The sequence below is a fragment of the Solanum lycopersicum genome, chromosome 4 (assembly GCF_036512215.1).
Source record: "Solanum lycopersicum chromosome 4, SLM_r2.1".
In the NCBI taxonomy this organism is placed as follows: domain Eukaryota; kingdom Viridiplantae; phylum Streptophyta; class Magnoliopsida; order Solanales; family Solanaceae; genus Solanum; species Solanum lycopersicum.
Genome location: NC_090803.1, coordinates 4,577,503 through 4,603,066, shown reverse-complemented (window position 1 = coordinate 4,603,066; position 25,564 = coordinate 4,577,503). Strand labels below are relative to the sequence as shown.

Here is a 25,564-nt window from a genome sequence, read left to right as displayed (position 1 = left end):
TAATTGTACTCCATAATAAACATTAGCTAAAATTTGCCAGCGTCTCTCTCCCAAAAATCTCGCTCGCTACTCTCCATTCTCGCTCGCCTCTCTCGCTTTATACACAGAAGTGTATAATTCTGTTTCTGTTTTGAATAAAGCGAGAGAAAATTGTATATACACATGCAAAAATGTATATCTTCATGTTATACACTTAATTATACAATTTACAAACATTTTACTTCAAAAATTGCAGAGAAAAAGGCCAACGAATTATACAATTGCAGTGAAATACAATTTTTTCTAGCTTTATACAACAGAAGTGTATATATTGTGTTTCTGTTTTTGTATAAAGCGAGAAAAACATATATCTTCTTGATATACACTTATAATTATGCAATATACATACATTTTAATTCGATTCAACTGTATGCAAAACAAATTATACAATTACAGCGAAATAGGCCAGCGAATTATACAATTTAGGCCAGCGAATAATACAGTTGTATATGTATAACAAATTATACAGTTTTATGTTTGCTATGGAGCACAATAATGTAAAGTTTGCTATAGATACAAATATGAATTTTTTGTTTGCTATATGTGAAAGTTGACCTTTTATATATATAGAGAGTAATAATATTCTATTATATCTTTGTATTTAAGAGTCATGTCCTAGTTAAAGCTGCTATTTTTTTTTTCTTTGTGCATGTTTACTTTAATTTCTATTGATAATTAGTATTACTGATTAATTACATGTATTGCGTAGGTTTTTTTTTTTTTGATCCACGAGTAGATGAATATGAATGATCTATGAAATTGAAATTATTATTTTCATTATAAAAATATTATCAAATTTATACAGACAATAATATATTTTCTTACTTTTTATCGATATTTATCATATATTTTTTATATAGTTTAAATTTTCATATACATGTAATAGAAGCTCTAACACTAAAGTTTCCTAAACAAAATGAGAATTGAAATTATAAAATAAAATTATAAGATAAAGTGTTATAACACATGAAAACTTTAGGTTACACAAACCCTAGCCGTCTCATATCCAAATTAAAATGAATTATAAAAATCTTCAAATGTCAGAAAAATAATTTATATATTCCTCTGAAAAAATCTCATTAAAATAATTGACTTTATAAGAAATAGAAAAATATATCTAAATATACCAAATTTAGGCAATCTGAATTATTAATTAACACATGAACATAAGCTAAACAATAAATATTAATCTCAACCGTTAAAATTCAATCCAACGGCTGATATTCCATCTGGTACTCGTGCTTATCACACTTTTTTCTCTTCACTTAACTTCACTATTCTCAGTGCACTTTGCTCACTCTCTCTCTCTCTCTAAAACTCTTTGATTTTCTCTCTCTTAACAATGTATGGAACAGATGGCGATCACCGTTATTGCTTTCGATCTCTTTGATTTAACGCTCGTTTCTATGAAAATCTGGATTGAATCGGTTGATGTTATGGTTGTTTAGCTTAAAATTAATGGAAATTTATGAGTTTGTGAGCTAATTTGAGCTGAGTTTTTGAGTTTTTTGGACAATTTTGAGGTGTTTTTGTTGAGATTTAGCTTAATTTTATGTGTTTATGCGATGATTACTGATGGTTATGCGAAGATGATGTCGGAAATTGGAATGCGATCAATGCTAGGAGGAAGCAATGATTTTAGCGAAGAGTTAGGGATGTTGCTTAGTGAACGAAGGAGGAAGCAGCTGCAGCTGCAGCAACAGGAGGTGAGTGATCGAGAGAGAGAGCTCAGTATTTACCGTAGTGGTTCAGCTCCACCGACTGTTGACGGATCGTTGAACGCTTTCAGTGGCTTGATGATAGGCAGTGGCAGTGGCAGTGGCAGTGGCGGTGGCGGTGGTGACAATGTTTATGATTTCGGCGGACTTTCAGAAGAGGAGTTAAGGTCTGATCCAGCGTACATTTCGTATTACTACTCGAATGTGAATCTGAACCCAAGGCTTCCGCCACCTCTTTTGTCTAAAGAAGACTGGCGGTACGCCCAGCGTCTGCAGGGTAGCGGTAATGTTGGTAGTGGTGGTAATTCACCAGTATTAGGGGGGATTGGTGATAGAAGGAAAGGAAATCGTGGTGAGGCCGATAAGGGAAAGGATGTTGAATCACTTTTTTCAATGCCGATGGGATTTGGTGCTATAAATGAAGAAAATGGACGTGAGGCGCGGAAGGAGTGGGGCGGTGATGGTCTCATTGGATTGCCTGGATTAGGTTTAGGAAGCCGGCAGATGAGCATTACTGAGATGATTCAGGTGAAAAAGAACTGGAAATATTATTTTATGTTTGAAGGTTTTAATTCACGAGTGGTGATCTGTGTTAACTAAAAGTGTTTATATGGGATTGCTTGTTACGTTAATACTGAATCTTATTTCCTTTTTCAGAGAATGTCAATGCTTTCTGTAATAAAATGTTATATTTATATAGATAGATTTGTGCATCTCTAGCATTGACATGTTTGTGTATAGCACAGGTCATTTACAAGCATTTTTTAATTTTTTGCATCAAAGGTTACCCGGTATTGCTGGATATCTGTGTTCCCACTTTGGTGTTCTTATTGCTCTTGAGAAAATATATCAGCAGTTTCTTCTGTCACTAGGTTGTGTGGTTTACTCAAGTGCCTGGGGGAAACTTGTTCTCGGGCTTCATAACTCTAACCCGTCCAGTAATTTGTTTGCTTTGCTTAACTAGAAGAGCTTGCTCAGGCATTCGTAGAGTTTCATGCACCAGGATCTTTTTCAATGTCCAATAAGTTTATAGTCACACATGTTAGTGAGAGTGCCTATCTCTTTTCATCCTCTTTTCTGAGAAGCAAAAGGCTCATTTTGTGATGTCATTAATTATTTCTCATGTTCATTAATGTGGAAGTTTGGAGTTGGCAGCCTTTATTTCATTTCCATATTGTTGTCGCTGTAGACCACATCATCATATTGCATTCTTAAGATGCAACTTCTGACATTCGAAGTTGCAAACATGGCACTTATAGCTTATTGTGAAGGTCGGGTAACAACAACTGTTTTCTTTAATCACAATTGCTTGATGTTGAGTCAGCTTTGCGTTCATTACGTCAATAATATCTTAAAGAGGTCGACTTGTACTCACTTAATGAAGTTCTGTTTTTTTTTTTTGGAGTTTCATCTTACTGATATGGATTTCTGTTTCTGAAACTTCTATAAAATGTAGGACCATATGAGCCAAACAACGTCAAGGCATCCATCACGTCCTGATTCCCGTGCATATGATGATATTGTTGATCCTTCTGAGTCCCAATTTGCTCATCTCCATCAAAATCTGGCATCTTTGGATGCATTACATTCCAGGGAAAAAGTTCAAGGCATGTCCCTCCATAATGTCAGCTCATCAGGATCTCAGTCTTATGGTTCGGCCATGGGTACATCACTATCACGAAGTACCATCCCTGAGCCTCAGCTTGTGGCTAGAGATCCTAGCCCTCGTATTCCTTCTGCTGGAGGAGGGAGGATAGCATCACTAGAGGATGTTTCATCTCATATGGGTGAGCATACTGATTTGGCTGCTGCGTTGTCTGGCATGAGTCTATCAGGGAACAATATGGGAGATGAAGGGAAACATCAAAAGTATCAAATTCATAATGAGATGGACGATCATCAGAACCTCTTCCGATTGCAGAATGTTCAGAATCCTATGAAGCAACATCCATATGCAAAAAAGTCTGAATCTGTTCAGTTTCACAAGTCTGTGGGTTCCTCTGCTGCATACATGATTGGGCACTCTATGCCAACTCTCAACAATGGAGAGAGTTCTCCATCTCAATATCCAACTATCGATAGTCCTAATTCTACATTTTCTCCTTATGCTTTAGGAGGTTATGGTATGAACCCTCCATCACCATCCATGTTTGAAAACCAGCTTGGAGCTGGTAATTTGCCTTCCGTACTGGGAAACATAGCTTCTCCGGTGGGTGCATGTGGAATTGATGCTCATGTACCAGGAGGCGGATTAAATTTGGGTCCTAATTTAATGGCTGCAGCAGCTGAACTGCAGAACCTTAATAGACTTGGTAATCAGACCTTGGGGGGCTCTCTTCCAATGTCTCAGATGGATCCATTGTACTTACAATACTTGAGGTCACCTGAGTATCTTGCTGCTCAGCTAGCAGCTCTCAATGACCCAACAGTGAATAGGGAATCTTTAGGGACTTCATACATGGAGTTGATTGAGCTTCAGAAAGCTTATCTGGAGACGTTGGTTGCATCTCAAAAATCACAATATGGTATTCCGTATCTTGGCAAATCCGGTGGCTTAAATCATGGTTACTATGGAAACCCAGCACTTGGCCTTAATATGTCATATCCTGGAAGCCCTTTGGCAGGTGCAGGTCTTCCAAATTCCCCATTTGGACCTGGTAGTCCTGTAAGATATGGGGAAAGGAACATGCGTTTTCATTCAGGGATGAGAAACTTAGCTGGTGGTGTCATGGGAGCTTGGCATTCCGAGGCTGTTTCTAACATGGGTGAAACCTTTGCTTCCTCGCTACTAGACGAGTTTAAGAGCAATAAGAGTAAGTGTTTTGAGCTATCAGAGATTGAAGGCCATGTTGTCCAGTTCAGGTATACATTTTCGGCTAGCAGCACTGTTCTTTATGTCAAATTAATCTCTAAAACCTTACCATTAATAAAAATTTTGTATGAGCAGTGCGGATCAGTATGGCAGTCGGTTCATTCAACAAAAACTTGAGACTGCTACAACAGAAGAGAAGAACATGGTCTTCCAAGAAATTATGCCGCAAGCCCTTTCTTTGATGACTGATGTGTTTGGTAATTATGTGATCCAGAAGGTATTTTCTCTGTGTTTCTGAGTTAAGTCTTTTTCATGCTGTGTCTTCACTTCCAGGTTACGTGAAAAAAAAAGTGTTGTTAATCAAATGGATAGGTCGTGTAACTTTCTTCTTGCCTTTTGCTGTTCACATTTCTCAGTTTTTCGAGCATGGAAGTTCACCTCAGATAAGAGAACTGGCTGACCAGCTCAATGGGCATGTACTCACCCTTAGCCTTCAGATGTATGGTTGCCGAGTAATCCAGAAGGTATATTAGTTTCTTTTATTGGAACTATGTTCTCTGCTCTAATCCTTCTGATTTTTCAAGTTATCTGATTCAAATAATATATTTTTATTTCTGAACTGGTACTATTCCACTGTCATTTGTGGAATAATTTTAATATGTGAATTTCACCTTGTTATTTTGTAAGTCACCAAATGGGTCAGTCTTTTGGTTCTCTCATATTAGAATATAATTCTTCCGATGGCTATAGTTGCTGAAAGGTTTCACATTTCTTTGAATTTTCAGGCCATAGAGATGGTTGATCTGGATCAGCAGACTAAAATGGTCGCCGAGCTTGACGGTCAGGTTATGCGCTGCGTTAGAGATCAAAATGGGAATCATGTAATCCAGAAGTGCATCGAATGCATTCCACAGGATGCTATCCAGTTTATTGTTTCCACATTTTATGATCAAGTTGTGACATTGTCCACCCATCCATATGGATGTCGTGTCATACAGGTATATGCTAATCCCTTTTGTGTATTTTATTGCCGATTGGGTGACATCTGTTTCTAAATTTTCTTTCTAATGACAGAGAGTCTTGGAACATTGCCATAATCCTGAAACCCAGAACATTGTGATGAATGAGATTTTGCAAAACGTTTGCATGTTGGCGCAAGATCAATATGGGAATTATGTTGTGCAGGTTTGATCTATTTCTCAACTTACATGTGAACATCCTTACTTAGACTGGTGTCAAGAGTGTGCTTATTTAGAGAGAATACAACTTGTCTGCAGAATACTGAAACAACTCGTGCCTTTGTTTCAAGAGGTTGTGTTTTTGTGAAAATGCTGTTTGACCAGCATTTACTCTAGAGTTTGGTTTTTACTTCTTTTAAAGCTCCTTGGTCAAGGAAGTCTCCCTTGAATTGCCATACGTCTTTCCATTCGGGGTTTCTAAAGATGCTCACCTCCTACCTGACACGTGAATGAATGGGTGTTCACAACTTAATTCATCTCTCCCAGTTGATGGCAATACAATTTTAGTGCTAAATACTTGTATTTTTGGACATGCGGTTTTATATACAAGTTAAAACAACAGGAGGTTGTGTTCTAGAATTGCCTTCAACTTTGTCATGAATAATAAATTCTCTAACCATTAAATCGCTTTTTGCAGCAAAAATATATGAGTTTTCATGTCTCAATGTCGTAGAGTACACTGGACAAATGTCATCAACTTCCCTGGGTGGATTATTTCTCATATTATTTAGCTCTGATGTTCTGCCTTCCTATCTAATCCTGCCAAGTTTTGTTACAGCATGTACTGGAACACGGAAAGCCTGAGGAGCGTACTTCTATAATTACTAAGCTGACGGGACAGATAGTTCAGATGAGCCAGCAGAAATTTGCATCTAATGTTGTGGAGAAGTGCTTAAGCTTTGGAACTCCCGAAGAACGTCAGACCTTGGTAAATGAGATGATTGGCACCACTGATGAAAATGAACCTCTTCAGGTTTGTTACTTTCTCAGATGCTTCTTCAGTAGTGTCTACTCAAGCTTAAGGAAATCCTGTTACCGCTGACTGTTTGATTCTCAGAGGATAATGTAGATTTTATTACTCTATCTGATTGATTTAGTTTAATATTTTAAATGATCAAGTGAGAACAACTAACCTTTTTGAGCATTTTGCTTTACTGTAGACTATGATTTTCCAGTTATTCTCTTTAGAATGAAGTGAACTCATATGTGATTAATTTAAGTTGACATTTTTAGATGGTCTAGTGGAAGCAATTATTCCTCCTTAGGGGCATTTAACTTTCACCGTAGAACTACATGCTTTTCCTGTTCTGCCTTTTAGTATGAAGTTAACAACTTTACTTAGGCGAAAGTGCAACCTCAGGTCTGGGATTTGCCTAACTAAAATGAGTAAGGCCTAGTCAGTCTTCTGGGTTCTTTTGCTGTAATTGACATGGGTTATGAGTACTCTATAACTTATATACTTTGTACTGATAAAATAATACAATTATTATTTTCTCCCAAGGGAGCTTAAAAACGGGGTTTTTTTTTTTTTGCATGGGATATTACTTTCAACTCTTTATTCACTTGAAAGACTTCGTCCTTTTTCTATGCATGATGGTAAATTAGGTTGATAAGCATGTTATGTAGAGAAAAATGTAAGATAAAGGAACAAACTAACCAACCGGAGTTTAATAGATAAACCAAAAATTAAGGGACAGATTACTAGTTCCATATAAACAAGATCAATAAGAAACAATGATTTATGACCAAAACATATTTATAGGTATTGGGTTGATCAGACTAAGAAAGAATGATTTATGACCTGAACATATTTATAGGTATTGGGTTGATCAGACTAACAAAGAAAATCATTTCACTTGTTCACAACTCAAAGCTTTATATATTTGATGTACAGGCAATGATGAAAGATCAGTTTGCAAACTACGTTGTTCAGAAGGTGCTTGAGACTTGTGATGACCAGCAGCTTGAACTCATTCTCAACCGAATCAAGGTTCATCTAAATGCTCTGAAGAAATATACTTACGGAAAGCATATAGTTGCCCGTGTAGAGAAACTGGTTGCTGCTGGAGGTATTCTTTTGCTTTTTCTTTCCCTTCTAGTTTTCAAAACTACTAAGTTTATCCTGACATCTTGCACAAGGAGGGGCTCATTTATCATTATGACAATTGATAAGTTATACTTTCCACTTGTAATTGCTCACTTGTCAATCACCTGAGCTGAGGTGGGTGAAATGACACATTTGTCTGTGGCTGTTGGTAAAGTAAAATGAGGAGGTCCTTTGGTTGCAAACTTGCATGGGTCAAGAAACATACTTCCGGTGTTCCACTTTCTACCGTTCTATTATTCATTAAACGTATATATCATCCCACTTCCATGAGATAGGCAATCAAATTGTTTCCCAAACTTCAATTGAATATTCAACCACCTCTACTCCCCCGACTCCCAGCTTTCGTTTTGCTCTCCTCTTTATAGAAGCATTAATTGTACTGTATACCAATAAACTCTTATGATTGTGACTTCTTATTCCATTCTTGGCGTTCTCTTGAATTTACGTGTTTGCATCTTTTGCAGAGAGGAGGATCAGCTTCCTGGCGTCATATTCTGCTGCTGCTTAGATGGTGTAGGAAACTTGTACAGCTAACTGAGGCTAGAACAAGTACCCTCGTCTTTGTTTTCTTGTCGAGAGTTTTTGTTCTACCTCTTTGCTGATGGAAAATGTTTGAAAAATAAACATGTAGTGATGGTGTTTGTAACATTGTACATTATAGTTTTGAGGTATAATCTATATAAGCAGGTTTAACTGTGAGGCTCAGATGGTAAACATACCTGGATGCCCCTGCCGCGGAGATAGAGTAACTGTACAAGGGTGTAAAGAAAAGAAAAAGAAAAACTGTAGTCAGATCTTCTTCTTAAACTGTACAAATTGTTGCCATGTGCAGAGCCTGTCGTTTTAGGTAAAAAATTATAATGTTATGGATTTGATAATTATCTTTTCTTCTGTTATAGATAAACTATTTCCCTTATATAGCCTATGAATTATCAATCTTGCTTGTCTCTGTTCTTATCTGAATTCATTCACAATATATTACCTGTTAGTTAGTATATCTACTGCCATATTTGTACATTTCTCGATTTGTTTGTGTCATTCTTGTGCAGAGGTCATACTAATCTATGTGGATACAGATCTAGCTTGTAGGTTCTATCCATATACTATGTATATGTAGAGAATGCCGTAGTACCTCTTATTGCTCTAAACATGTTTAACAAAAACTATTTATCTGTGGACTTTGAATAATCCTATATGTTTGCATATAAAAAAAATAACAAAGAATATTGTTTTCTTTTATGTTTATCAAAGTGAATGCTTTCAATCGTGGTCAGATGTTAGTATAAAGATTTTAATATGTTTGAACAAGATTGATGAAAATTTATCATCTACTATATAACAAAAACTATGACTTTGTATATACAATGTGATAGGTTTGGATGAACCCCTTCTGCCCCAAGGAGAATAATAGTATTACCCACTAGATGTATAGTTGAGAGCTTATAAATTATATATCAGATGTTAGTATTTGTAGTGTCATTAAAGGGAGCTATATAATGTTGCTTCATTTAGGTTGTTAATGATCAGCTTTATTGACAATTGCATATGATCATCCATAACTAGAATGATTTTAAGTAGTTTTCTTGACAATTACATGTGATCTTTCATAAACTATGAACGATATCAGACTCACAAGATCTTCTATCGATGAATAAGAAAAATTATGTCATTATCTAGATGCATAAACTCGAGGACCATAACGGAGGCCCCCAAAGAGGTGGAATTTCAATCCATCCCTAGTTTCCGTCAACTATAGGTTGAAGTTTTACAGAAGTCCTAGTGTTTTCAGTTGTTGAACATGCTCTTGTGGGAGAGGTGGAGGAGACCAATCATTTCCAGTATCCTCACCATCAACATCCTGCACGACGTATTCCTACATGAGAGTTGAGAAACATATTAGTATGATACATGCAGCCTACCCTAACGCAAGTATCAGTTTCATTTCATGGCTCAAACCCGTGACCTATAGAGTCACACAGGAACAACTGAACCGTTGTTCCAAGACTCCCTTTCATTCAACAACCACGAAGTGTAACATGAAAACCTTCAAAACTTTAACACTAGAATCACTTTCATGACGATTAATTAAACTAGGGGTGTCAAATAGGCGAGTTGGGTTGAAATATAAGTCGAGATCTTTGGGGATGATTATGTACTACAGTTGGCAGAGGAAACTATATTTTTGTTATAAACTTGATTTCCCAATAAAACCGATATAATTCTTGTTGGTGGGGTTATTTATGATTAACAAGAATGGATTAACTACAACCTTCATGTGTAGACATCATATGCAATTGAACACATCAGAACAAGAGAAAAAGATAGTCAAGGGGATTTCACTCACCTTGGTGAGCATTCTTTTTGCAAGTATGTGGTAGTGGCGCTGCCAGATTCTCTGTCCGACCATCGTAATAACCAAAATACTGTAAAATATGCCAATGATTGTAAACAGTCCAATCACGACTAAAGCCACTATAAATAAAAATGGCAACCCAGCTTCGCCGGCACCTCCCATGCAACTTCCACATTCACCGGCCATACTAGCACAACCTTCAAAACATGTGCTACAATCAGTCCATATACAGAGTGCACCAGTCAAATGACCATCGGCACAGACTCTGCAAGGACATACCAACAAGAACAACGATCATTATCAAACTCTCATCCATCTCAAAAAATAGTGTAATATAAAACCATCAGAAAATAACCAATTCGGAGTTATTATTGTACTTGTTACAAAGGATAGTAGATTACGAAGAAATGAACAATTAAAAAAATGATGCATGAAATGTTTCAGAGATGCTTCAGCATGTAATTGTTGGTAATCTCTACACAACTGTCAATACAACGAATATATTTTATATAGCAACAAGACTAGTCTGACTCCCAAATAAATGGAAACTCTAAAATTAACCATACAATTCTTCTTTCTCAGAGACACAAAGGGTGTTTGCAGCACGGATTTTTCCAATTTTCTCATGCTCAGTTGCTCAAAATTTTAGAAAATATATTTTCCATGGAAAACACGCCCAAAGAGAAAGAAACAAAGACATTTTAGTTCCTAACTTCCTATATAGAAAATTAGCAATGCATATAATCTTTGGAGAATAAACTAGATCCTGCTGGTTCTATTTCTATTTCTTGTTGCTTTGACAAATGAGGAAGGACAAACTGATAGAAAGAAGGCATCATATGTACCCGGGATGACAGCAGCAAAAGCACACTTCGCGGCAGGGCTGAGCCAAATCATTGCGCACTCTTCGGTCGAAACAAGTTATAAAGCAACCAGATAGGCCCAGCAAAGCGAAAAACAACAGGGCCCCTGCACAAGTTCAAGAGCTTTCGCATAAATTTAACAGCATGCAACGGTTCAAGTGTCGAAGAAAAAAGGTTTAAGCATCAAATTATATAGTCCAGAGAATTGTGGAGACAGTTCTATGTGGACAATCTATCTATTTCTTGACAGGAGAAAGTATGGAGATCCTTCCATGTCCCACATAAGAAAAGGTCTATTTCTTCCGTGGATAAAGCAATAAGCAGATCAATCCTCACACCTGTTTTTCCTGAAAATTGGTTTTTTTGCTTCGTTTATTTTTTTTTATAACCATGGTATCCGGGCTTGACTAATTCAACGGCATACTTGCCTAGATGCCACCAGCAATACGTACCGGGTAACTTGGTCCACCAATGCTAAAACAAATGGGAAAATATCACATAACATATTTGTCCCTACTTACTAGGTGATTGGTGGGAGGTGTCGGGTTTCCCGTAGAACAAGTTGAGGTGCGCACAAGCTGATCTGAAAACCACGGTTAGCCCAAAAAAAAAATCCGTCTGTCAGCCTTCAGTAACTTCCTTTAGCTCTCCGCACCCAGCTAACACCTACCTCAGTTGGAAAATCCTTTCTCTCCCCTCAACCCCCTTCCCTCCACTGCCAGTATACGCTTCCCATCACCCCTTCCCTGACCCATATGAAGTTTTCCTCCTCTTTTGCCGAGAAAAAAAGGATCATGATACGGGACCGCGGAGTGTTCACGATCTGATCTCCTCATCCAAAAACATGGTACTAAAAATATACTAATAAACAATTAAGCGTTGCCAACAAACAAGTAGTACGCAGAATAGTTCTCGTTCAAGCTGGAGTAACAAAAGATCTCTCTACATAGAAAGAGTTTTGTCCATTAAATGAAGCAAAATAAGGATAGCAGCTTAAGCTCCTTGAAGTATATAATTTCCCATCCATGAGAAAGTTTTTCAAGAATATAAATAAATTTCTCAAAAAAAACATATCAATCATAAGAAAATTCCCAATGGAAAGAAAATAAATGAAGGAGAAGCTTTAAATTACCGAGGAAAAACAATAAAGAGGACATTCCTATTAGCAGATAATGACAATAAAGCACCTAAAAGTTAGAGATAAAATAAATACATGGACTATTGTAACTACCGAAGCTCATGATGTTTTACCGCATATGTAGTAGAAGCTTAGTTCACTATCGAATCCCCAAATCAAACGAAGCCAGGATTTCTTGTATGTATCAATGATGTAAACTAAGTATCCCAATGAAGCTATAACCTGCATGTAGAATTAAGCCATCAACTGAATATATATTCGACAGAGAGGATTAAAGAGACATCTCAAAAATCAAAACAAAACTAAAGAGGGACAACCACCTACAAGTTGGACCGCAAGAAAAATGGATAAAATGTCTCTGGTTACGAAAAATCGGAACTTCAAAGTCCGCCATTTTCTATCATCATTAACGTGAACTCTCAGGTGATAGGGAGCTTTGCAAGTAGTGCAATGGGCAAAGGCAAATCCTTCCTGTAAAAGACAAAATATTTGCTATGAGTAGATAAACTTGCATGTTTGGTGGTTCAAGCTTAAGAAAGTCTGTGGCACTAGATGCAGCCTGTACAGGATTTATTGGTCTAAAGCTTCACCAACAATCTAATATTTGGCTCTTACAAACATAAAATAAAGTTCAAAACTTCCTTTAAAATAGCTGATTGAAAAGGCTGAAAAAATACCTTGACAGCACGCCATTGATCAAGGCACTCACGATGGACATACTTTGATGTTCCCTTGCACTTGCAAGGTGCTATAAAGTCCCTACCTAAAGAGCAAAGTGAAACATTTGCAAACATCTTAATTACCAAAATCATGAATTTTTCATATAGATGTATACTAACATGCACTTGAATAAACTAAACAACCAGCTTATTTCCTAATAGAGAGTACAAAAACCTAATTGAGACTGTCTAGACAAAATGTTAACTTCAGTCAGCCATACTGTCGCATTGATATGAAAAACATTATTAAGGCAACTAAAAACACGCTGTTGAACTATTTGAGTTTATGGAAGGGACAAAACACACATTTTTGACTCCCAATTCACCGTAAAGGACCAACCTTTCAATTTCCAAAGTAAAGAGTCCCACATCACCAAGTTTTTCAAGAACAGCTAACTGCACAACTCACATAAACAAGCTAATATTCCAAAAAACAAAATCTTCAAATGAAGAAAGTTCATCCTTTTATTTATAACCGTCCTATCCAAACCAGCTTGTACGTAATTTGACTAATTACCCTAGGGTTCTGTCCATAAGGCTGGGAATTCTGAACATGGGACCTCATAGTTTCCAAGTAGTCCCAACTACTTCATTAAACACTAGACCACACCCTTACCCTTCATTGCAAATTTCAAAAACTAGAGAATCTCTTAAATCCCACTCATCTCTACCCTAAACTCTAATGTAAATATACCAACATGTATCCCTTATTCCCAACTAAGTCTTGCAAGTATTTTCACTTGGTGAATTTTAGCTACCATTTAACCATAATTTTTTATCTTTCACTTAAAACTCACAAAAATTCAATTTTTTTCCACATGTTCAAACATAACTACTTCCAAAAGAAAACCACAACATCATAAACTCAAAATTTCAAATTTCAACTTCAAAATCTACAAACAAACAAGAACTACTTATACAATTTACAATCTTAAGATCAGGGGATCTATAAAAATTGAAACTTTAAACAAAAACCCATAAATCTATTTCAAAAAAAAAAAAACTAACCGTCAGATTCGAGGCAAATACGGCATTGAATATGTTCATCAGGACCTGCTTCAAGGTCTATAATATCATCATCATCATTAATATTAGGTACAGTAATTACAGTAGGAGGGATCAGAGGAGAAGATTCTTCGGGTTCGGTGTGATCAACACCCATTTCAATTTCTTTTGACATTTTCACTCAAAATTGTTAAACAGGGACAGAAATTTGTGCAAAAAATGGATCAAGAATTGATACCCAAAACAATATATATGTATAGGTATATATAGTATGTATATCTTCCCAACTGATCCTTTTGATTTCTCTTGTGTTGTCTGAGATTGAGATGACAACAAACAAGAGAAAGTGAAAATGGTAAAAGAAAGAAAGCAGGTAGAAATACTTTTAAAATTAATATTTTCTTTTAAGGTTGTGAAAACGAATATTCCTCAATCCTAATTTATGTGACATATTTTATTTTTTAGAATAAAAAAGTTAAAGTTTGATCAAAAATTTATAAATTTAATTTTATTTAAAAAATCATGATAGTTATATGAGTTATTTATATAATAATATGGATATATAAATGAGTCGCTTGTATAAAATCATCAAAACGGACGAATCCGTTATTGAGATAGGATTTTTCAAGCCAATTTGAAACTAGGGCTTATAAGTTCGGTCCATATAAGCCCTTGGCCTTGACGTTTGATCAAGATCGGGCCAAAGTCAGCTCCTGGGCCAAAACTTTTCGGTTTAGAGTAACTTACAATAATCTCACTAGTATATAATTTAATTACTTAAATACACATTAGGTTGTAATATTATGAATCTTACCAGATTTTAGTATGTTCAGATACATATATGTCAAAATATATAGACTCGAAATTAGGTTAATCTGTTCTAGATAAACTCTATAAAAATAGACTCACGTGTATCTAGGATGCATAGACAAATTTCACAGTCCTGCCTCTCTATAACGTTGATTGTCACTCTCTTTATCTCGCATGCGTGTCTGGTATACAAGATATATATGCTAGTTACACTAGATTTTTTGGTAGTATTATTAAAACAACACCATTGTTTGTCATATTCTAGTTGAAGATTTTCTCATTTTCTTGATGTTATAGAATTATAAGTTTGAAAGAAAAAGGAAAAAAAACTACCCGCTCCAACCCATGATCCTTCTAGAATTGAGCATTTTCAGACCCTTCCGAACGAAGGGTCAGCTTGCTTTAACCCTTCAAATTTCTTGGCCCGCGAGGCTTAGAATTATGGAATATTTCAAAGTTTCTTCCCCTTGTATTATTATATGTTAATATATAGTGATTTTACGTCAAAAAATGATAGTTAAATGACTTTTACGAAAATCTATCGCAGTAATAGCCTTATGTATGTACTTTTTAGTTATGTATTATTTTGTTTTTATTATTGTTTCCTTTTTTTGTTAGCTATTGCTTTTTATTTGGCACATCGTTCTTCATTCTCATATTTTTCTTCGTGAATACTTTATTTGTAATATTTAATTGTTTTTCTTCATTCTGCTAATAAGTTGGGGAAAATTACATAATTAAGTTTACTTCACTATCATATATATTATTGTTATCTATACTTTAAAAATATAATATATCTTATCACTAATTAAGAGTTCTCTATATATTTTGAGAAAAATACATTTGATACGTGTTTTTTATTATTATATACACTCAAATTAGGAGAGAAACAGGCAAAATTATGTATCTCAAATAAATGAAAATCACACTAGATACACAAATATGTACGTATCTAGTATGATTCACATGTATTTGGGATATTAGACGCATATATAGGAGAGTGACGAGCGAGATTTGTTATGTATCTCAGGTACATGCAAATCCACTTGGATATAATGTATTTAAAATAAAGAACATGTAATTTTGACCCTATGTATCTCGAGATTCATGTATCTAAACGTATTTGAATGCATCAAAATATGGTAAAATTCTTAATATTATAAACTATAGTATATCTAAGTAATTAGCTTTTAGAGTAATGTGATTTATGCAAGTTCTACACTATTTTATCCTTTTTAGATTTGACATATGAAATTATCCTAAATACTGACTATGTTATTGTGATTGTTACTCAATTTTATGAAATTGCACTAAAAATTTGAATTTTAATAAAGAGTAAAAATAAATTATCCGAAAAATTTAATATTTTTAGATTGTGTGATTTTAGTATTAACACACTCAAATATAGGGCCTTTGACGATAGAAACGATAGTTAAACAACTTTGGTATATTAAATATGTTAGTTACATGATTATATATGATATTTTTAGGTCTTAACTTGCGTTTTAACGAATTTAGATTTCACGAAAATCTGAGCGGCATATATTGTAGTATTAATTTTATGCATGTATTTTTTTATTACCCTATTATTTTATCATTATTATTATTATGTTCTTTCCATAGATATAAAACAATGATTTTTTTATTAATTGTCGTATTTTTCTTTTCATCAACATTCTAATTTATTGTATTTGAATAGAGAATCTTTCTAAAATAACTTTGTACTTTATACTTATGTGAATCTAGATGATCATTGGGTCAATGCTTCCTTTGTCGTGTATTTTGGGATATCAAATGCATCGGAGAGTGACGAGCAAAATAGGTTAGACGCGATCGAGATTTGTTATCTATCTTAGATACATGTAAATTCACTTGGACATAATATATTTAGAATAAAAAATATATAATTTTAACCCTGTATATCTCGAGATATGTGTATCTAAACGTATCTGGACGTATCAAATTATATTCTTAATATTGCAAACTATAATAAATCTAAGTAGTTAGCTCTAAACTAGAGTGATTAATGTAAATTCTCATTTATTTTATCCTTTTTCAGATTTCACATATCAAATTACCCTGACTACCAAGTATGTTATTGTGATTGTTACTCAATTTATGAAATCACACCTAAAAAAAATTCAATTGAATTTTAATAAAGACTAAAAATAAATTATCACGTAAATTTAATATTTTTAGACCGTGTGATTTTAGTATTAACATACTCAAAATATAAAGATTTTGACGATAGAAACGATAGTTAAACTACTTTGATAAAAATAATTAATATGTTAATGACGCGATCATATATGAAATTTTAGGTTTTAACTTACTTTTTGGCGAATTTAAGTTTCACGAAAATCTACACAACATATGTCATAGTATTAATTTTATGCATTTATTTTCTTTAGTTTACCTATTATTTTATCGTTATTATTATTTTCTTTCCTTAGGTATAACACAATACTTTTCTTAATTTTTGTATATTTTTCTTTTCATAAATATTTTAATTTATTACTATTGAATTGAGTAATTTATACTCCGTATGAATCTAGATGATCTCATTGGGCCAATGCTTCCTTTGTCTTTGTGGGCCTCAAAAACAGAGGTAAAAGTCTTGTCTATTTTCTCATTGATATAAAAAAACGAAGTGAATCAGCTCTAAGCAGACTTCAAAACCCTGCAGCCCTCTCTTCCCTTCGTGTTTAAGCAAAAAATCCTTACCTTCAAGCTCCCATGGCTGCTAACAATGAGGTGAAAAAGCGAAAGCTTGGCAAGCAGGCAGCAGATTCCATTGCTACGCCCTCTAAAATCAACAAAAATCAGCAGCCAAAAACACCCAAATCAGATTCTTCTAACCCACCCAATTCCAATTCCGGTTCCGACGCCGAATCGTTACCGCTGAAAATCCAGAAGCTTCTCGAACCTTACTCAAAGGATCAACTGGTTACCCTAGCTGTGGATACCGCAGTTGTTCTCCCTGCTTTTTACAGGCTTATCCAGTCACATGCTGATAAAGACATCAGCCACAGGAAAATCTTCGTTTATGGGTTGCCGCGTGATACCACGCGCCCGGTGCTGCTGGCCGTCTTTGAACCGTACGGGGAGATTGAGGAATGCAACCTTGTGATGGATCATGCTACTGGAAATGCTAAAGGGTATGCCTTTGTTCTGTTTAAGACTAGGAAATCAGCTGCAAAAGCGCTGAAAGAGCCTCAGAAGATGATCAACAATCGTTTAGCTTCGTGTAAGTTGGCTTCAATGAAAGAGACTGCGGTTTCTGGGACTAATGAAATCGGTAACCGGAAGATATATGTGAGTAACGTGCCAAAGAAAGTTAATTCGGAGAAATTGAGGAGCTTTTTTGCTAAGTTTGGGGAAATTGAAGCTGGTCCAATGGGATTTGATCCATCAACTGGGAAATCAAAAGGGTATGCTTTGTTTGTGTACAAAACCGTGGAGGCGGCCAAGAAATGTCTGGAAAAATCCTCTAAGATTTTTGAGGGGAGGCAATTGCATTGTAAGAAGGCGGCTGAGGGGAAGATTGGTGGTGGAGCGGCTAGTATCACCACGGAGGCTGTACAACAGCCGCTGTTGGCAATGCCACCAGGGCAAGGCGTGTATGCTCCAGTTGCTGCTGGTCACAGTATGGGGATGTTGGGTCAGAACACGGATGTGCCAATGATGAATCCGTTTTATGGTGGAGCACTTGCTAATCCTTATGGAGCATATGGGAATCCATTTGCAGGAGTTGGTGGTTTCGGCCAGCAAATGGGTGGTGGAATGGGGATGGCAGCAGGATATGGTGGGGTGTTAGATAGTGTAGGAGGGGGTGTTTCAGGTTTAGGGGCATATGGTGGTGCTGGTAGCAGCACAGGTGGTTCTACTGGGGTGTTAGGGGCATATGGCAGTGTTGTTAGCAGCACAGGTGGTTCCACTGGGGGCCTAGGGGCATATGGTGGTGTTGGTAGCCGCACAGGTGGTTCTACTGGGGGTTTAGGGCCATATGGTGGTGTTGGTGGCAGCACAGGTGGTTCTACTGGGGGAGTGGCTCCCGGCTTATTGCAGCTCTACCAAAACAACCAGGCTGGCCAACCTTCGTCTGCAAAGTATCCGGGAAGCAGTGGCTACCCGCCGCACTTCAGGTACTTGGTCTTCTATTTGATACTATGTTTTGTGTAAAGTTGTACTCCATTTGTTCATTTCTTACTTGTCCACGATAGACTTTGCACTCCCCTTAATAAGTAGTAGTAGTAATAAATGATGTGCATATTTTGTTTTAACATCCATGACTAATGACATTTCAAAAAATTCTCGGGAAAGAAGTGATTAATATTAAGGGTAAGACATGAAAGAAAGATTGTCTCCTGTTGATCTGGTCGAGTAGACAGGTAAAAGTGAACGGAAAGAGAGTATTTTTGTTAATTCAATTCTTACTTTGGAGACATTTGCATACAGTGTCTCACTATTTGAACTTCTATCATCATTTCTGCTAACTATTAAGATTATTCTTTCCATAAACTGCATTTTCTTGATTTGTTCCTTCTACTTACATGTGATTATTACTATTTCTAAACTTGCTTATTTGGTATGCTAGAACATCTGTACAGGCAATCTGACTAGGTTATCAATGTTATTTTTGTTCTTATTTCCATGTTTTGCTTGCAGTAGAAGTAAAGTTCTTCACTTTTTCTTAGATCTTCTCGTCTCTGAGTGCCCTACTTTGTTGCCACAAATATTCAGCTATAATTGGCATATCTTACTAATTAGTAGAGGCGGACCAACATTTGAGGGAGGGGGTGCGCGGGCGTTAAATTTGGAATTATACATGTATATACCTAAATAAGGATGATATATTTAATTGTGCACCATCAAACACAAAGGCTGATTTGGTACATTGGTCCAATGCATATCTTTCCGCTTCTTTGCAAGCAAGGTGTCCTGTGTTCGTTTCTTGGTCACTTACATTTTTTGTTGTTATATTTTCAAAATAGAAAAAAAACATATAAATAAAACTTCAAGCCAGATTCGAACTAGCAACCTCAAAGTATACAGGGTCAAAACCATCAAAACCAAACATTGAACCATGTTACACTCTCGTTCTATTTATGATACCTTCCATTTTATACTTCTTTGACAATATTTTCTGATGAAGTGTCAGTACTTCAACTAACTCACATCTGCGTCTAGTAGTGTCTTTGTTGTCTTCAAATCCCAGGGCTTCCTCTGCAAACTAGCGCCTAGAATTTGTTTTAGATTAGTTATCAGTGATGTAAAATGGTCGTAAATTGATTGAATGGGCATACAGAACTCGTATAGCCGACCGAACTAGTTTGGATTGAGGTTTAGTTGATTGATCTATCTCAAAAACCAACGAATTGTCTTAGAACCTATTCAGTTATTGTAAGCTAAAATCGATAAGTAGTTAGTGTCTATATATGACATGTAGATTCTACAGCCATGGTCATTCATCATAAAGAATCTCAAGTTCACTAAGCAAACTACAACCAGAAGCTCTCTGGGTAACATATCAGCTGAAAAGAGGGGTGAAAGTAGTCATATGGAGTAAAGTAAAGTGTCATTACGAGTAAAGTGTTGTAGTAAAAACGGAAAATAGTTAACCTTTATCCTGCTACCTTTGCTACCTGTGATCCTCCCCTGTCCCTTGTGCTATGAATATGTGACATATATCTGCAGAAACCTTTCAGACTAAGGTATGTTTAACCAGTCTAACTACAACATTTGTTATCTGTGATGTTGATTCTTTGTTATCATATTACATATTAAATTCTTTGTTATCATATTCAATATGCATGGAAAAAACTAGCATGTTCTAGAAACAAAGGTCTCTTATGATACTTTCCACCTTTCTTCATGAGATTAGGAAGCCCAGGTAAAGCAAGGACGAGAGCACGAGTTAATTAATTGATAAATTGTTTTTTTTAAAAAGAAGTTATATCCCTCTTGATTTGAATATACAAAAGTCTGTGCTTCCCGTTCTTCCTTCTCTTTTTATATCAGTTAAATGACCTTTTGATTTCGCTTCACCTTTTACATAGCCCCAGCCCCTTCTCCCGTGTTAAATCTATTATCTGGTGCTTACTTGTGTATGATCTTGCAGATGAACAATGCCAGACCATGATGAAACGAAGTCATTGAAGCATCTGATGAGTGTCTAAGGGTCAGTGTTTGCCAGTGGCTTGCATTTTATCAGAATTGTAGCCATATGTTTCTTATATCTTTACTTTCATACAATCCATACTTCTTACTGATAAGTCAAGTTCCTATAGAACTTGCTGGATAATGCCGTTTGCATTACCCTTCTCTTTGATGGATACATTCCGTCTAGACTTATTTTGAAGTGGATTTGTCGGGAAAAAAAAATCTTGCTCTTATATTTGCTCCAGTATTCTTATTTGGCCAAGTATTTTCTTGATATTGTTATTAGGCCTTATCGTATGCCATATTCTCTTTGCGTGAAAATATGCTTTTTAAGTATGAAAAATTATTACCTTGAAATTTCTGTGTGTGTGTGTGTATAGATTCTCTTTTGCTTAGTTTTAAAACATCATTTTAACTATTAACAAGGATGAGTAGGGGTTCTTCTATGTTTATTGCTAACTACTAATAGAAATTTTTTATATTTTTTTTCAAAAATTTACATATTCATATCTTTATTCTGTTTTAATAACTCCTAACTTTATTCAACTTTTTACGAGGATGACTTAGGTTTTCTTTGTTGTTAACTAATACACAATCTTGATTCTTTTCTCCATTTTAGGCAGTCGTATTTTTTTCTTTTAAAAACAGAAGTCTTATTTTTTCTGTTGTTTTAATTTGTTCAAGCTAATTCTTTGTTGATCAGACTCTTCAGATATGTCAATGGTTGCGTGTCGGATTTGCCAAAAGTAGTGTATTTTTGGAGAATTCGACACGGTTGCGGCATAAAAAGTGAAGAGTCCGTGCAACAAAGAGCTTAATTAGGCTTGTTTTTTCTTTTAGAATAGATATTGAATTCTATGTTGCTCGAGCTCTTCAGAAATGTCAATAGTATGTGTCGGATTTGGCAAAAGTAGTATATTTTTGGAGAACCCGACACGGATTTGGCATCAAAAAGTGAAGAGTTTGCGCAACTAAGAGCTTAATTAGGCTTGTTTTTCTTATAGAATATATATTGATTCATTTTATTCCTTTTTTCCTTCATTTTTTATATTTTTAAGTAATGATTTTCAGAAATCATTCCGTCACTTCCTTTTGCATGAAAATTCATGCTTTCTCACTTTGATAAGACTCGTATTTAGAAGTTTTGAGGTGGATGTTATCTTTGTTCTAAGTGAATTTTTGTCATTGGAGTATGGTTTTCATTGTTCAGCTTGTACCATTAGCTTTCTGTTTTCTCTTTGTATATATATTTTATTCACCTGTACAAAGCTTATTAAATTTGAAGAAATGAAGTGTTAAAAGTATCTTGCATTAGTTTCTCTTTCTTTTCATCCTCAGAAACAAGTATGTTCACAAATTCAATTCTGTTGGTAGCGCTTCATGCTACAGATGTTGGCATTCTGATCCCGAAATAGAACTGATGATATTGTTACCTTAAGATTATGCTGCTCAGTTCCTGGTTTTGGGGGACTCGACACACACCTGTTTCTGATATTGTTATTGAAGAAACGTAGCAACATAATCTTAAGATTTACTTGTTCTTATTCTTGAACCCTATGTCTTAGTGTCTGTCACTTGTCATTAGATTAGGTTGGTTGTAGTTATGTAGAGTTTACTACATAGATTTTGATCATTTTCTTATCAGAAGCTAGACTGCTTTCCCTGATGTATAATACTTTTTGCCTAATTAATCCAGTTGAATACGTCTGTTGTCGTATTAACTTCAAAATTGATCTATTCTCATATATGCAGCAAATCATAGTGATTTTTATGAATAGAAAACATCCTCTAAACATTGCTGCAGTTAGGAGTTTTTTAAGTAGTAGTACTCTAGTTGTGCATTAAGACACCAAGTGTCAACATAACAGACCACGATATCGCCTGTTGTGGATAATTCACTTCTTCCTCTTTTTTGGTGGCTGAATTTCTTCTTCCTCCTCATCTTCTTCATCTTCATCTTCACCGTCCTCGTCCTCTTCTTCCACAGTATCTTCCTCGCCTTCATCAGGCCCATCTTCGTCATCTTCTTCATCATCTGGACCGTCATCATCATCTTCACCGTTCTCTTCAGCACCTCCTGCCCCTTCTCTAGGATGTTTTTTGGAGTTGCTGTCATTTGTGTTTGGATTATTGTTCACATTTTCTCCATCTTCAGATGACAAGTCTTCACCTTCATCTCCGTCTCCATCCTCATCCCCTGTCTCATTGCCGTCTTCCTCAGCATCAAGAGGCTTGCTTGGGGAAGATACATGATGCTCATCTCCCTTTTTAGCCTTTTGTTCAAGAAGCTTCAAGTACCCCTAATTATAAAAACAGAACATTTAAAATTAAAATCTCAATAAAATTGTAGATATTTCACATTCAAGTGGACCAGAATAATGTTGGTTGAATTTATGCTAACTGCACTCCCCATTGGAAATATCCAACACATAAAATACATTCTAGTTCTTTGTATTTTTCTTTTCGTTTTTTAAATCAAAGGAAATTCATTGCTATTTTTTTTGATATGTTAAATGAAATAGCTTGTAAATTATATAAAAAAATGTAAATTGTCAGACAAGTTTAATGTAAATTATATCAATCTTTCATAGTAGAAAAATTAACAGATTGAGAAAAAATGTTCTAAAAAGAAAATGAAATAAAGAGGATAAAGATAGAAATTAAAAAAATATATATATGACACGTAAAGAATCACTACAAACCAGGAAAAAATTCCAGGCTCCGGCGCATGACTTGCTTCTAAATTTATATTTAGCCTAAAATAATTTAATAAAATTTGAAAAGCAACTGACTCTATAATAATAAATATGCCAAAACTGATGAAAAACATTTGTATTTGTTTTAATATAAATATATATGTGATGTAGGTAAATGTTTGAGATTCAGAATTTTAAATTCTACTCTTAAATTCAAACAACTCTAGCCATCTCAAAATAAATTGAGACGAAAATATAAAATCAATCGAATTAATTTAGCTGTGTAAAATAAATTGTGATGAAAATATAAAAAAATCAATCGAGTTAAATTTTAAGTACCTGGGTGAGAGTGAGAATGTGAGTTTTAACCAGTGAAGAAATAAATAAAGCTACCAGTGATTGACCGGCGCAAGTTAGCATACTCTGTCTAATCATGGCAACAGAGACTGAACCTCTGCTTGTCTCCATCAGTACGGTACGGTACAATCACACCAACAAACTCAGATCGCTGCATCCATCAATTCTCAGCCGTTAGATTATGACCAAACACAGAATTTCAGAAAACGATAAGACTATTCTAAGCTGCTAATGAAGAAGACGACTACTTTTGTGCCGGAAAAAATGTCATCCGTTCATCGGAGAACTTATATTTTGCCGGAAAACAGAAAAAAATGAGAAGAATTCATCACTTAACGAAGTAAACAAGAGAAATTACTCGAAATAAACTAAGCCTCAGAAGGTTCTAGAAAGAAAAATAAACTGAAGCAGAGTAAATTCAGCTAATAGGAACCGGAAAACAGAAAACAACAGAAAAATTTATCTCGTTACGGAGCAGAGCAGAGAATTCGCCAAATCACAGTCGGAGAACTCAACAAACTTCATCAATTGTCAAATAAACTGAACCGCACAAAGGAAAAAACAAACGTCCAAATTCAGCTAATCGCAGCCGGAAAACAGAAAACAACGAGAAGGAAATATTGAAGTGGATAAAATTGATCTATCGGAGCCGGAAAACAGAAAACAAGGAGAAGAACTCTTTCCTAAAAATATTTCAACTGAACGGCGGAATTTTCTAGAAGAAAAACCAGAAGTAGCTAAAATTCAGCAAATCGGAGCCGATAAACTAACCGGAAAGACAGATCGGTGCTCCGATGAAGCAGATCGGAGGAATTTCAGAGCTATATCGTAGAGAAATTAAGATCAAAAGCAGCGTTCATTCTGGACCGTCCGATCAACATAGACCAAACAATGGGGTAAATATAATCAGCTTGAAGAATGAACTCTTCCTTAGTGGTTACTGAGAGAAAGCTGCCCGTAATCTCTCTCTACAGCCGTTACGGGCAGTCCGGGCAGCGTTTTCTTCTCTAAAAATATCAGCTGCTTGATCCTGATGCTGCCCGAACATTAGTATACTTGTATGTAACTTTAGTTAATTATGATGCAATAATTAGTGAGTAGTGAGTAATTAATTAAATTTTAGAATTCAATCAAGTAACTAAGCAAAATTATAATTGGGGTACGAGGGTAAATGACATTACAAGACGAAGAATTTAAACCATCAAGGTCAAAATTCAGATAATCGACTAATTAAGCTATTAAGATTCTCATTTAATATCGTAGATTATAATGGTAGGTTTGGTTGTATATTGTTCTTGAAGCCTTGTAGAGGAAGATGCGTTGGAGTTGTACTTACGAATTACTATAGTTAAGCTATTCCCAGTGTCTCAATTTATATAACTGACTTTTCATTTTAGTCCGTCGAATAATGACAAACTTCTATATTTAATAATAATTTGACTTTAGGAATATCATTTTATTCATAATGAAATGATTTATAATCACACGAACATATATAGCTGACTTTAGACCACTTATTTCAAAAAAAAAATTCTTTCTTAAATTTTGTACCAACTCAAATATGATATAAAACGAAGTGTACAACACACTAACTATAGTAGTTAAGAGAGAATATGAAATTTTATGAGCCTTGGGTTTATAGTGAAAAAGACCACAGATACATAGCCCAACTGGGCATGATCACTTTTCTATAATTGATTTGTACTTGGGCCATCGTTTAAAGTTGGGTCATTCACATAAATATTTCATAGAGAAAATTATAGGTA

General features: G+C 35.3%; 4 protein-coding genes across 4 annotated transcripts; 2 read left to right on the top strand and 2 right to left on the bottom strand.

Moving 5' to 3' along the window:
• The first annotated feature begins 1,270 nt into the window (after positions 1 to 1,270).
• Positions 1,271 to 8,611, top strand: LOC101257949 (pumilio homolog 1-like). Its single transcript, XM_004236689.5, has 9 exons — positions 1,271 to 2,285; positions 3,214 to 4,619; positions 4,705 to 4,846; positions 4,986 to 5,093; positions 5,355 to 5,567; positions 5,644 to 5,754; positions 6,367 to 6,561; positions 7,483 to 7,657; positions 8,160 to 8,611. Exons 1-9 carry the CDS (start codon positions 1,605 to 1,607, stop codon positions 8,201 to 8,203), a joined length of 3,075 nt encoding a protein of 1,024 aa, XP_004236737.1. The 5' UTR covers positions 1,271 to 1,604; the 3' UTR covers positions 8,204 to 8,611.
• Positions 8,612 to 9,202: 591 nt separating this feature from the next.
• On the bottom strand, positions 9,203 to 14,185 carry LOC101258247 (uncharacterized). Its single transcript, XM_004236690.5, has 7 exons — positions 13,777 to 14,185; positions 12,727 to 12,812; positions 12,374 to 12,520; positions 12,163 to 12,271; positions 10,894 to 11,017; positions 10,040 to 10,313; positions 9,203 to 9,568 (listed from the first exon to the last, which is right to left on the bottom strand). The coding sequence occupies exons 1-7, from the start codon at positions 13,946 to 13,948 to the stop codon at positions 9,461 to 9,463; spliced, it is 1,020 nt and encodes a 339-aa protein (XP_004236738.1). The 5' UTR covers positions 13,949 to 14,185; the 3' UTR covers positions 9,203 to 9,460.
• A 2,964-nt stretch (positions 14,186 to 17,149) lies between these two features.
• LOC101258549 (UBP1-associated protein 2B-like) lies at positions 17,150 to 22,059 on the top strand. Its single transcript, XM_004236691.5, has 2 exons — positions 17,150 to 18,728; positions 20,705 to 22,059. The coding sequence occupies exons 1-2, from the start codon at positions 17,320 to 17,322 to the stop codon at positions 20,706 to 20,708; spliced, it is 1,413 nt and encodes a 470-aa protein (XP_004236739.1). The 5' UTR covers positions 17,150 to 17,319; the 3' UTR covers positions 20,709 to 22,059.
• A 403-nt stretch (positions 22,060 to 22,462) lies between these two features.
• On the bottom strand, positions 22,463 to 24,840 carry LOC138347856 (uncharacterized). Its single transcript, XM_069296436.1, has 3 exons — positions 24,570 to 24,840; positions 23,781 to 23,949; positions 22,463 to 23,045 (listed from the first exon to the last, which is right to left on the bottom strand). The coding sequence occupies exons 2-3, from the start codon at positions 23,907 to 23,909 to the stop codon at positions 22,641 to 22,643; spliced, it is 534 nt and encodes a 177-aa protein (XP_069152537.1). The 5' UTR covers positions 23,910 to 23,949; positions 24,570 to 24,840; the 3' UTR covers positions 22,463 to 22,640.
• Positions 24,841 to 25,564: the final 724 nt, after the last annotated feature.

Bases quoted from the DNA above. Each gene is read 5' to 3' on its own strand.
- LOC101257949 (XM_004236689.5), top strand. From the start codon at position 1,605: ATGATTACTGATGGTTATGCGAAGATGATGTCGGAAATTGGAATGCGA. The intron at 2,286-3,213 runs GTGAAAAAGAAC...TATAAAATGTAG, and splicing joins GCATTACTGAGATGATTCAG to GACCATATGAGCCAAACAAC. The intron at 5,755-6,366 runs GTTTGATCTATT...GTTTTGTTACAG, and splicing joins ATGGGAATTATGTTGTGCAG to CATGTACTGGAACACGGAAA.
- LOC101258247 (XM_004236690.5), bottom strand. From the start codon at position 13,948: ATGTCAAAAGAAATTGAAATGGGTGTTGATCACACCGAACCCGAAGAA. The intron at 11,018-12,162 runs GTAAAACATCAT...GAACTTGTGCAG, and splicing joins AAGCTTCTACTACATATGCG to GGGCCCTGTTGTTTTTCGCT. The intron at 10,314-10,893 runs GTACATATGATG...ATGTCCTTGCAG, and splicing joins TTTTGCTGCTGTCATCCCGG to AGTCTGTGCCGATGGTCATT.
- LOC101258549 (XM_004236691.5), top strand. From the start codon at position 17,320: ATGGCTGCTAACAATGAGGTGAAAAAGCGAAAGCTTGGCAAGCAGGCA.
- LOC138347856 (XM_069296436.1), bottom strand. From the start codon at position 23,909: ATGGAGACAAGCAGAGGTTCAGTCTCTGTTGCCATGATTAGACAGAGT. The intron at 23,046-23,780 runs GTACTTAAAATT...TTTTATAATTAG, and splicing joins ACATTCTCACTCTCACCCAG to GGGTACTTGAAGCTTCTTGA.